This window comes from Pelobates fuscus, chromosome 3 (genome assembly GCF_036172605.1).
Source record: "Pelobates fuscus isolate aPelFus1 chromosome 3, aPelFus1.pri, whole genome shotgun sequence".
Taxonomy (NCBI): domain Eukaryota; kingdom Metazoa; phylum Chordata; class Amphibia; order Anura; family Pelobatidae; genus Pelobates; species Pelobates fuscus.
The window spans coordinates 300413423-300426298 of record NC_086319.1 but is presented as its reverse complement, the minus strand read 5'-3'; the positions used below and the strand labels follow the sequence as shown (position 1 = coordinate 300426298).

The window sequence follows — 12876 nt, the reverse complement described above, 5'->3', positions numbered from 1 at the left end:
AAGTTCCAAATTAGGATGCAGATAATTAATAAGTAGGTGTTGGAAACAAGATTATGAGTTGATGTGGAGCAGATAGCGAACCACTTCGATTTAGGATGGTTATATATTAAGTTTGAGCCAATCTGGTTTACTTAACTTATGAAGGAGTGATAATCCAAATTGGTGATGGAGGTTCCACAGAGAATCGAGGTTGCAACAGGCAAGAGAATATCCAAAAACAGTCCGAGGTCGTAGGAGAGGAGAAGGAGGGTAAATGATTAAACAGTCCGGGTCCGATACACAGTAGAAGTAAATATTCAGTTTGGAGTTCGCGGGAGCTTTCGAGTTGATCAAGCACTGTGGTGTTGACGCGGACTCTCTATGAACCCTGGGAACGACCACGTCATAGGAGGGGGAGTGGCCGCGCTCCGAGAACCCGGAAGTCCACGGTTAGCGAATGCCGGAAGGTCTGACAGAACCCCCCTCATAAGAAGCAGCCACCGGATGCTGTCAACGAGGTCTGGATGGGTAGCGAGCATGGTACGCGTTGATAAGTCGACGAGCATGCACCGCGGAGGACGACACCCATGAGTCTTCGTCAACTCCGTAGCCCTTCCACCGGACAAGATATTGTAAGGAACCACGATGGATTCGTGAGTCGAGAATCCTCTGAACCTCGTATTCCTCTTCACCTTGTACCAGAATGGGATCAGGAGTGGTATGAACATCCCTCATGAAAGGGTCGGAGTGGTGTGGTTTAAGCAACGACACATGGAAGACTGGATGCAGTTTCATGGTAGGTGGAAGTTTCAATCTAACCACGTTTTCGTTGATGAGTGACAATATACGAAAAGGGCCAAGGAAGAGTGAACTTAGTTTCTTTGAGGGACGGTTGGTAACAATGTTTTTTGAAGAGAGCCATACTAGATCACCCACCTTGTAAGTAGGGGAAGGTCGTCTACCAGTATCGAAAAACTTTTTCTGAGCAGATGATGCATTTTTAAGGTTATCACGTAACCTGAGGAAGAGGGCAGACATGAACGAGTTATGGTTGGAGACGTATGGATTAGAAGAAGGAAGTCCTTGATCGGGGAATGAAGAAGGATGGAATCCAAAATTTGAGAAAAATGGAGTCATTTTGCTACTAGTGTGTACCGAGTTGTTGTATGAGAACTCTGCCATTGGTAACCACGTGATCCAATCATCTTGTAAATGAGAGCAATAACACCGCAAGTATTGTTCAAGACATTGGTTAACTCTCTCTGTTTGTCCGTTGGTTTGAGGATGATAGGCTGAAGATAGTTTACGTTGAATGTTGAGGGAGGAACACATCTCATTCCAGAATTTGGAGGTGAACTGTGTTCCTCTGTCTGATATGATTTCTTCAGGAAGACCATGGAGTTTCACGATGTTGTTGATGAATACTTTTGCAAGTTCAGATGAAGAGGGTAATTTCTTTAAAGGAATAAAATGGGACATCTTGGTGAAACGGTCTACCACCACCAGAATGGTGGTATGATGTTGCGAAGGAGGGAGTTCTACCAAGAAATCCATTGAGATGGACTGCCAAGGTCTTTCTGGAACAGGTAGGCTCAGTAATTGACCGAATGGTGGATGATGGTCAGATTTTGATCTCAGACAGGTTGGGCAGTTTTTGACATAAGATTCTATGGTTCTGTCCTGGCGAGGCCACCAGTAATATCTTTTAGACAGCTCCAGTGTTTTTCTTGTACCAGGATGACCAGCCAGAGGGGAATCATGAATCAAGGAGAGTATTTTATTCCTAAGCAAGGGAGGAATGTATAACCTGTCTTTGAAGTAGTACAACCCGTCCTTTTTTGATAGATTGTCTTGTTTGGGAAGTTCAAGATCTTCTTCTTTAAGATGTTTAATATCATCAGTTAATGACGAAATAATACCTATGATTTTAGGAGGTTGAGTTTCGTTTACAGGAAGATCTTGGTGAATTCTGGACAGGGCATCTGCCTTTTTATTTCTGGATCCAGGTCTGTAGATGATTTGAAAATTGAAACGGGAAAAGAAAAGATTCCAGCGTACTTGTCTGGCAGAGAGTGTTTTGTTGGAATGAAGATATTCAAGGTTCCTGTGGTCGGTATAAACAATTACAGGAGTGCGTGTGTCTTCAAGTATGTGACGCCAGTTTTCGAATGCAGCTTTAATACTTAATAATTCTTTTTCTCCTACAGGATAATTTCGTTCAGCAGGAGACAAAGATCGTGAAAAAAAAGCTACTGGATGGAGAGGATCTTGAGGCGTTTGGTGTTGAGAGAGGACAGCCCCGATAGCTGTATCAGAAGCATCCGTTTCCATGACGTAGAGAAAAGCAGGATTAGGTAGTTGAAGAATGGGAGCACTTGTGAATCTCCGTTTTAATTCATCAAAGGCTGCTTGAGCCTCTTTGTTCCAAGCAAAGGACCGTTTACTGCTATTGAGCAGGTTGAGGGGATGAGCAACCTTAGAGTAATTTTTAATGAACTTCCTATAGAAGTTGGCAAATCCCAAAAAACGTTGTAAGTCTTTAGTATTAGTAGGAGTAGACCAGTTGACAATGCAATCTATTTTGGAGGTATCCATACTTATTGAATGAGGGGAGATGACATATCCCAAAAAAGTGATTTCATTGACTTCAAATATACATTTTTCTGGTTTTGCGTATAATTTGTGTGTTCTTAATCTGGATAATACCCATCTCACGTGTTTTCTGTGTTCTTCAAGGTTGTTGGAGTAGATGAGAATATCATCTAAGTAAATGATGACACAAACGTCTAGGAGATCACGGAAGATATCGTTGATGAAATGCTGAAAGGTTGCAGGGGCGTTACATAGCCCGAAGGGCATGACAAGATATTCGTAAAGACCATATCGGGTTCTGAACGCCGTTTTCCATTCATCATTGGCCTTGATTCTAACAAGGTTATATGCCCCACGAAGGTCAAGTTTAGTGTAGATGGTAGCTGTTCTTAATCTTTCAATCAACTCATTGATCAGGGGAAGAGGGTAACGATTCTTAATAGTTATTTTATTTAAAGACCTGTAATCGATGATGGGGCGTATAGTCTGGTCCTTGTTTCTCACAAAAAACATGCTGGAAGCGGCTGGTGAACAGGAAGGTCTAATGAACCCCTTCCGGAGGTTTTCATCTAGGTATTCCTTGAGGGTTTTTAGCTCTGATTCAGAGAGGGGATAAATATGTCCAAAAGGAATAGGAGCACCAGGAACAAGGTCAATCGGACAATCATAGGGTCGATGAGGAGGAAGTGTCTCTGCTTCCTTTTTACTGAACACATCAGCGAACTCCGAATAGCTGGAAGGTATAGTGGATTCCCTAGTAACATGCAAAATGGGGATGTGTTGTAGACATGTTTTCTGGCAATATGCAGAGTTAAACGTGAGAGAGAAAGGAGCCCAGGTAATAAGTGGGTTGTGAGTCCGTAACCAGTCTATCCCTAATATTATAGGATAAAGAGGAGAATTTATGACATCAAATACAAGAAATTCAGAATGGACATAATTAGTAGTAGTCCTTAAAGGGACAGTTTCAAGGCGAATGGGCCCCGAGGAGATTAAGGAGCCATCAATAACTCTGACAGAGACGGAATTACGTTTTTGAACACAAGGAATTTTATTTTTTGTAACAAAGGATGAGTCCAGGAACACCCCATTAGCACCGGAATCAATAATGGCCTTAGTCGTAATTCTTTCTTTGTCCCACTGTAATATGAGAGAGACAGAGGAGAAATGAGAGGTTGGTTTAGAAGGAAGTACACTCATTATAGTCGTGGTAGAACCATGCTTACCGCCTCTTGGACGTTTCAATAGGGGACAGTCTGGGACCACATGTTCTTGCGAAGCACAGTACATGCAGAGGTTCAGTTGTCTTCTTCTGGTTCTCTCTTCTGGAGTAAGAGGACTTCTCACAACCCCTATTTCCATAGGTTCAGCGGGAGTTATAGGTTTCTCCGGTGCCTTTGAAGAGGTGAAGGGTTTTTTCCATAGAGAGCTAGTGAGTGATTTCTCAGCTTTTCTTTCCCTAAGTCTTCTGTCGATACTGATTGACAGTTGAATAAGTGTATTTAGTGTAGTAGGTAGTTCAGTTCTGGAGAGCTCATCTTTGACAGCTTCAGATAACCCAATACGGAACTGGTTACGTAGAGTTATGTCATTCCACTGAGTTTCAGGTGCCCATCGTTTGAATTCAGCAATGTAATCTTCAACAGGCCGGTTTCTTTGCTGCAGTGTTCTAATGGTTAAATCTGCAGTCGCTTGTTTGTTTGGGTCTTCGTAAAGGAGAGACATGGCTTCAAAGAATTCATCCAGAGAATCCAATATGGGATCATCATTCTCAAGAAAGGAATGAGCCCAGGCCATGGGTTCACCTCTCAAAAATGAAATAACAGAACAAACTTTAGATCTTTCTGTGGGATATGATCGGGGTTTTAATGCAATCAACAACTTGCAGGAATTGATGAACTCTCGGTATTGGGACCTGTCTCCAGAGAATTTTTCGGGGTTGGAGACAGCAGGGTCACTAGCCGAGTGTGTAACTGTGTGAGGAGTATGGGTTTGCAAGTCCCTTACATAAGTAAGGATTCTTTCATTGGTGATCTGTAGATCTTGCATGCCTTGAGTGAGAGTATCCACCCTTTGGTTTAATCTGGTGATTTCAGAAGTGAGATCTGCTGTATCCATTAATTAGGCTTGATCAATCTGTAACGCTCAATTGTTGATAAGATGGAAACAACTGCAGATTTCTGAGTTTGATAATGTTTATTACTTTAAATAAAAAAGATAATCAAATTGAACTGTCTCTTTAATTCCTGGCAGGTTATAACCAGCAGCGGTGTTTGAAGCTGTTTTAGGATAAGGTAAATTTAACACAACCAGCGAGAAGTTCCAAATTAGGATGCAGATAATTAATAAGTAGGTGTTGGAAACAAGATTATGAGTTGATGTGGAGCAGATAGCGAACCACTTCGATTTAGGATGGTTATATATTAAGTTTGAGCCAATCTGGTTTACTTAACTTATGAAGGAGTGATAATCCAAATTGGTGATGGAGGTTCCACAGAGAATCGAGGTTGCAACAGGCAAGAGAATATCCAAAAACAGTCCGAGGTCGTAGGAGAGGAGAAGGAGGGTAAATGATTAAACAGTCCGGGTCCGATACACAGTAGAAGTAAATATTCAGTTTGGAGTTCGCGGGAGCTTTCGAGTTGATCAAGCACTGTGGTGTTGACGCGGACTCTCTATGAACCCTGGGAACGACCACGTCATAGGAGGGGGAGTGGCCGCGCTCCGAGAACCCGGAAGTCCACGGTTAGCGAATGCCGGAAGGTCTGACAGGGGAAAAACCTGTTTGAGTAGGGAGAGAATAAAACTCTATCCAATAACCCTGAACTGTGTTTAGGACCCAGGTATCTGAAGACAGCGTCTTCCACATATCTACACAATGTAATAACCTGCCCGCATAATAAACTGTAGCAATGTGAAAGGTAGGAATTGTGCCTTGTTTAAGGTGGTGTATAAGTTTACATGCTTGTGTAACTCTTTAATATAGGGTTCTCCAAACAATAGACCCTTAGCCTTGGGGCCCAATTCTTTGGTTCCCAGGTCGGTTAGTTTGGCATCCATACGCAGCAGCACTGCTTTTCTACGCTCTGTACAGAGTGATGTATTAGCATTGCCCAGCAGGCAAATGGAGCGTAGTGCCCATTCTCTTATCATAGATGGGTCTAAAGGGCCCTCGTTAGTGAGGGCTTCATCAGCCAGTAGTAGAATTCTTGCCAGGGGCCCCAGGATATCTAACATCTTGTCCTGGGTGAGCCGTAGGCTGCGTTCAATGCCCTTTTAATGGGTCACGGCCAGATCTGGCTAAATATGTGTAGAGCAGTGAATCGAACTCCGGGGTCATAGCGACCTTGTCCGGCAAGGTAGGCCTAGGACATTCAGCTCTTAGGCGCTTGCGGACCTCCCGGTCTAGAGGTCTCCTGATCCAGAAATGTATATATTGGGAGAGCTGATTTGGGAGTGACCATTCAGAAGACCGAGGGTATCTGATTTGACGCGGGTCAAATAGGGGTTGACCCAGTGTATCCATAAAGGTTTCGGCGTTTTCTGAAGGATTCTGTTCGGGTACTGAATCCTTCGTTGTGGGGTCTCCCATGAAATCTTGAGGGAAAGGTGCTCCTCAGAAAAATGTCATAGGCCAGTCCTCTTCGTCTTCAGAAGAGTGGCCAGCTTGCCATTCATCTAGGATGGCCAAGGGGTGTAAGTCGAAAGAATCGTCTTCCTCCTCCGACAGAGTAGGTTGTAAGGGATGTTTCTCTTTGGCGTCCGCCTGTTTTGGGCGCTTTGCCGGTTCTTTCCCCTTGCGTTTGAGTGGTTCTGGCCCATCCCCTTTCAAATATCGTTTATTGGATTTGGAAGGGTTCTTTTTGTGGAATTGAAATTATCCGCATCTTCATCAGAAAGCGGGGGCTCAGAAATTTTTTGGATCTTTGGGCTCCATGGGCAGCACCCGAGCCAGGGCCTTTCCTAGTGAAGCGGCAACAGCCGCATTTATAATTGCTTGCAAGTTTTGGTCTTGGTTTGAAGCCTCCATAGCAACAGTGTTGATACTTATGGGGCAGAATAGACCAGCATTAGAATGTATTTGAGGCCGTCTAGTATAACACAAAACTTTTCCAAAATTTTTTTAAAACAGTGCAAGCTGTAGCTGAGGGTCACCCAGTCTTGATAACCTCCGGGAGTAATTATTTGAAACCCGTGTAGAGGTATGGCGGCACAGACAAAGCGGGCCAATCATGGGCTGTGTATTATAACAGCAATCATAAATTATATTTAGGGATTTACCCTCAAAACAATTCACAGTATTAATGTGACAAATATTTGGCTGAATGATATTGGGGGATTCTCCCAACAATAGTATTAAAGTAGTTTAATATGAATTCAAGATGTAATTATTTGGTCCAAGTAGTACATTCAATTCACCACCAGGGGGAGTAGTATGAGCCAGCAGCTCATGAAACTGAAATTACAGAGTGAGGCATCTCTAAGGAGAGTGAAGTAAAACCTACTCTGTGGTAATATTATTGCATGAAATCATGAGATGAAGAATTTGTTATATAAATATATAAATCTATGTTGTTTGAAAAATAGATAATATAATATAATACTGCCGCGATGTGCAGTTAAAATGGCCGCCGCGCGGCTATATGGGCGCCGATCGCGGCTCCAAGAAAATGACCGCCGCGATCGCGCGCATGCGCACAAGGGAGAAGACGGCCGTTTGGATCTCGCGGAGGTGTGCGAGATCCAAGATGGCCGCCGTGCGCACTCAGGGTCGCTGGAGGCGTTCTCCACGGCCCAGAAAGCCCGGGAAAACGGGGCAGAATATGCCGACCGCAATCCGGACTGATAAGGTTTTTAAAATTTAATAAAATTCATAAAATACATAAAATAGAGACGGAACTGCAAAAAATGACAGTTTAAAAGCGAGACAGCAATAAGAATAAGAGAAACTTAGGGAAAAATAAGAAAAGGCAGGAACAAATACCTTAGAAATAAGAAACCAAATATTATAGATAAAGGTATGACAGAAACAGATATGTAAAATATAAAGAATAAAGAATAAACCACAGAAACCCACAGAAAGTAGGAGACAGTGGCACTCTGACCTGTACTGGTGTGAAGCAGCAAAGAAAGAGGAAGTGATGTCACAGAGAGGGACTTTTATGCCATGTTATCTTTTTTTCTGATTGGTTACCCTGTTACTAAGTAAAAAAGTGCTGCTGTGAAGCTTAAGTAAAGAAAGTCTTAAGCAAATACGAAGCCTCCTGTCATGTTATAAAATTAAAAATCTGCATATCACATTTTTTTTTATTTCAGCACTTATTGCCTAAACTTCGCTGATCCATTTTTTAAGTCTTCATAGTTCATTCTTTCCGTAGTTCACTCTTTACTGTAAAAACCCTTAGAATAATTCCAGAAACAATAAAAATGTAGCAGAAACCAGTACATTTTAATAGTATATATTCACTAGATGAAATATATATATTAACTTTCTCACCCCTCTCAGGTGGTATATATTTTTGTGTATTCCTCATTCTCAAGTCCTCTACCACAGGCCTGGGGATACAACTAGTATCTAGTTGTTACTAGAATTACACTCTTCAGGACAGCGATCTCATATCTCCCACCTGGAAACTGCTGCAGCAACTCCCCCAACTGGAACTACTACTGCCTTCACTTTTCACATCCTTTCTAGCTCCTATTTTAGTCCTTGGTATTTGTCCACCTTCTCATGTTCCTTCTTCCTGATGTTATGGTCACTGGGTATTGCCACATCCACCTCCATTGCAGTCTCTGTTTCTTGTCTACCACCACAATGCCATGTTGGTTGGCCACTATTTGCTTCACTGTCTGGATCTGAAAGTCTTAAAGCATTTAGCCCTGTCATTATCAGCTACCCTTTGTGGTACCTCCCATCTGGCAGGTCCAGCTCATATTTTGTGCATATATTTTAGTATGCAATACCAGCAACTTGGTTGTGCCTCTCAGTATATCCATGAGTGTATCCTCTGTGTTTCATCCAAGACTGGGCCTTGACACTCCTCGGGCCATGACCTCCTTCCTTCTGGTTGGTGTACAGTTTCTGAGTGCTGGATTTCGGTTGGAATCCTCTATTCATAGAGAGTAGTTTCTGGGTATTGACATCCATGGTGACCAGCTCTTCTCTTGGCCAGGGTATTATTTCAGCTGGGTACCTGATGACTAGTAGGGCATATGTGTTAATTGCTTGGCTTTTGTTCTTGCCATTGAGCTTGCACTGCAGGGTCTGTCTGAGTCTCTGGAGGTACTTCGTTGCTGCTATACTCTTTGCTTCTTCCTCATGGTTGCCATGTGTTTGTGGTACCCTCAGGTACTTATATCTGTTCTCTAAATCTCGAATGTGACCTTCTGGTACTTAAACTCATTCTTTCCCTTTTTTGCTATCATTCACACACACTTATCTAATCAGAATGACATTCCGATGTCCTTGCTGGATATCCTAGTAAGGTGGATCAGTGAGTCAATGTTCAGCTCACTCTTGGTATACATCTTCTTGTCGTCCATGTAGAGTAGGTGGCTGATGGTAGCTCCACTCTTGAACCTGTATCAGTATTAACTCTTCTTGATGATTTGTTTAAATGGGTTGAGGCCTAAAAAAGAACAGCATTGGGGATAGCCCTCACCTTGGTATATGTTCACATTTAAAGTTCACTTCTGTCATTGTCCTGAAATTGGCTTTTAGAGTTATTTTTACACTTGCCCATTGCGTTTTTGATAAAGGCTCTTAGTGTTTTGCTAACCTTGTATAAAGTATTACAGTATCCATGGGTGTGGCATTGTGTCACAGACTTTCTTATATAACTTGTTCCCCTTAAATATAGTTGTTCTATAGTTTTTATTTTTTTTGTGGAATGATTAATGAATTATAAGTCATATTATATCACAGGCGAGGCAATATATTGTTTTTTTTCTTCTTCTTCTTTGGAAGACTTAAACTACTTGTTTGGTTGTTTGGTTCTGCAATTTTCAGTTACTAAAATGGAAATCACATTTTATTAAAATATCTGTTTTCTAGTTTTAAGAAACAAATGTTTATAGGGAGTAGACATATTACAACTAATGTTTTGCTTCCATTTGGGACCTTTATGAATATAATGTAAAATTTGTGTTGCAAGTCTTGCAGTTAGTTTGGGATATAGATTATTTGATATTTACCATATATACTCGAGTATAAGTCGACCCGAATATAAGTCGAGACCCCTAATTTTACCCCCAAAAACTGGGAAAACTTATTGACTCGAGTACAAGACTAGGGTGGGAAATTCAGCAGCTACTGGTAAATTTCTAAATAAAATTAGATCCCCCAAAAATTACATTAATAATTTATTTTGTGTATATAATGAATGCAGTGTGTGTGTGTATATAATGCAGAATGTGTGTGTTTATATAATGCAGTGTGTGTGTATGAATGCAGTGTGTGTAGTGTGTGTGTGTATGAATGCAGTGTGTGTAGTGTGTGTGTGTATGCAGGGGCGTATTAGCCGCGAGGCAAACAAGGCATTTGCCTTGGGCGGCATTTTCCAGGGGGCGGCAAAAAAAGCCGCCCCCCAAATGCCCAAGGCAAATGTCTTGTTAGCCTTGCGGCTAACAGACATGCCGGATGAGCTGCTGGGCGATCGGGCGGCACTGCCTGCCTGGCTGGCGGGTGGGCGGCCGGCCGGCCGGCGGGCGAGGGAGCACTTCCCCTGAGCTGTCTGCTCAGCTCCCTCGCCAGCCGCAGAGTGAGGCTGGGAGGCGGAGCCGGAATATGACGTCATATTCCGGCTCCCAGCCTCACTCTGAGGCGCGCGAGGGAGCTGAGCAGACAGCTCAGGGGAAGTGCTCCCTCGCCGGCCGGCCGGCCGCCCACCCGCCCACCCGCCAGCCAGGCAGGCAGTGCCGCCCGATCGCCAAGCAGCCACTGGACCACCAGGGAGGAAGAGACACCCCCCCTCCCCAGCATTCCCAAAGGTAAGGAGGCTGGGGGGGGGGGGGTGTTAAATTAAAAAAAAGTGTTCAAAATAAATTTTACAAAAATGTGTTAAAAAAAAATAAAAAAAAAATGTGTTAAAAATAAATTTAAAAAAAATGTTTTAAAAATAAATGTAAAAAAAATGTGTTAATGTGGGTGGGTGAGTGTGTGTCTGTGTCTGTTAGTGTGTCTGTGTCTGTTAGTGTGTGTGTGTCTGTTAGTGTGTGTGTGTCTGTGTCTGTTAGTGTGTGTGTGTGTGTCTGTGTCTGTTAGTGTGTGTGTGTCTGTTAGTGTGTGTGTCAGTGTGTGTGTTTGTGTCTGTTAGTGTCTGTCGGTTAGTGTGTGTGTCTGTTAGTGTTTCTGTCTGTGTCTGTTAGTGTGTGTCGGTTAGTGTGTGTGTCTGTTAGTGTGTGTGTCTGTTAGTGTGTGTGTCTGTTAGTGTGTGTGTCTGTTAGTGTGTGTGTCTGTGTCTGTTAGTGTGTGTGTCTGTTAGTGTGTGTGTCTGTTAGTGTGTGTGTGTCTGTTAGTGTGTGTGTGTGTGTGTCTGACTGTGTGTGTCTGTTAGTGTGTGTGTCTGTTAGTGTGTGTTTGCCTGTGAGTGTGTGTGTATGTTAGTGAGTGTGTGTGTCTGCTAGTTTGTGTCTGCTAGTGAGTGAGTGTGTGTCTGTTACTGAGTGAGAGTGTGTCTGTTAGTGTGTGTGTGTTTGTTAGCGAGTGTGTGTTTCTGTTAGCTAGTGTATGCGTATCTGTCAGTGAATGTGTGTGTGTGTATTTAGAATGCGGGCGGGGGGAAAGGTTGGGTGGGGGTGGCGCGGGGGGAGGGGGGGCGCATGAGTTTTGTCCTGCCTAGGGCAGCACAAAACCAGGATACACCACTGTGTGTATGAATGCAGTGTGTGTAGTGTGTGCATGAATGCAGTGTATGTGTGTATGAATGCAGTGTGTGTGTATGAGTGCTGTGTGTGTATGTGATGCAGAATGTGTAACCTTGGTGGGGGGTGGGCATTTTTATTGTTTTTTTAAATTAATATTAAATTTTGTTTTTTAAAAAAATATTATTAATATTTTTATTTTATTTTAATATTATTAAATTTTTTATTTTATTATATTATTATTTCAATTTTTATTTATAATTTTTTTGTCCCCCCTCCCTGCTTGCTCTCATTCCCTGGTGGTCCAGTGGCATGGGCTGTGTAGGAGGGGGGCTGGCAGCGAGCTGTAACTTACCTTTCCTGCAGCTCCTGTCAGCTCCCTTCTCCTGCGTTCCGGTCAGCTCCCCTGTCAGCTCCACTGTAAGTCTCGCGGTCTGAGTACCGCGCAGAGCGCTCTGACGCCGCGGTCTCGCGAGACTTACACTGGAGCTGACAGGGGAGCTGACCGGAACGCAGGATAAGGGAGCTGACAGGAGCTGCAGGAAAGGTAAGTAACAGCTTCCTGCCAGCCCCCAACAGGACCGCCGGGCTTGTAATGAGCCCGGCGGTCCTGGTCTGTATTATGGCAATGTAACAGCAGTTCCCCTACCATGGACATAATGCACCGCCATGGACATAATGCACACTCATCATAGTCTGACAAATTGGTCAACCTGGAGGAAATGGCAAACTGGTCAACCTAGGAGGAAATATATCAATGGGGCAATTTATTCTCAGAGAGCATTGAGATTTTACCGACCAGCCCTTACACAAACCTACAAAAACTAACAAAGTCCCTGCACAATTCCTTCTATCATTGCTGCAGTGCTTTGCTAACAGGCCTCCAATACACACGCTGCTATTTTAATACCTATTTTAATGATATAAGGCTGCAGCCCACAACCCATGTATGCTGGTTATCTGGAAGGCCCACATGTATTCTTTCTGTTTGAGGAAATATAATAGAGAGACTTGGATTTAAGAATGTGTTACTTTCAGTTAGGCCAGAGCCCAGTACCAGTTATTGTTTATTTAGTAGAACAATTCTATATAGAACAAAGCTTTGGACATTCTATAATTATTACTATAGTGATATTTAACTGATTGTGATGTGTCCATTAGCCACGCTAGTGTAAATAACTTATAACGAAGTGGGATGAAATTCAAGTAGAGCCAATAAACAGATCACATATTATCTGTTATCCCGATTTATTATATACATCAGAAGAGAAATATGTGAAGCATTCAGTAACAGATCGGCAAATTATCTCTACACATTCTACAGGGCATTCAACGTGATAACAAATAGTGTAGGCATGCTTTTACACATGAATAATCAGCATTAAAGGGACACTATAAGCCCCCAGACCAGTTCATCTCATTGAAGTGTTCGTGGTGCAGTGT

At 42.9% G+C, this 12876-nt stretch overlaps 1 protein-coding gene across 1 annotated transcript in view; it reads right to left on the bottom strand.

Moving 5' to 3' along the window:
• Positions 1-6187: 6187 nt before the first annotated feature.
• The window catches only part of LOC134601785 (uncharacterized), a 36465-nt gene continuing 29776 nt past the window's right edge, over positions 6188-12876 (bottom strand). Inside the window, exon 6 of the mRNA XM_063446285.1 lies at positions 6188-6430. Within this exon, the coding sequence (XP_063302355.1) occupies positions 6188-6430 (243 nt within the window). The remainder of the gene's footprint in view (positions 6431-12876) is intronic.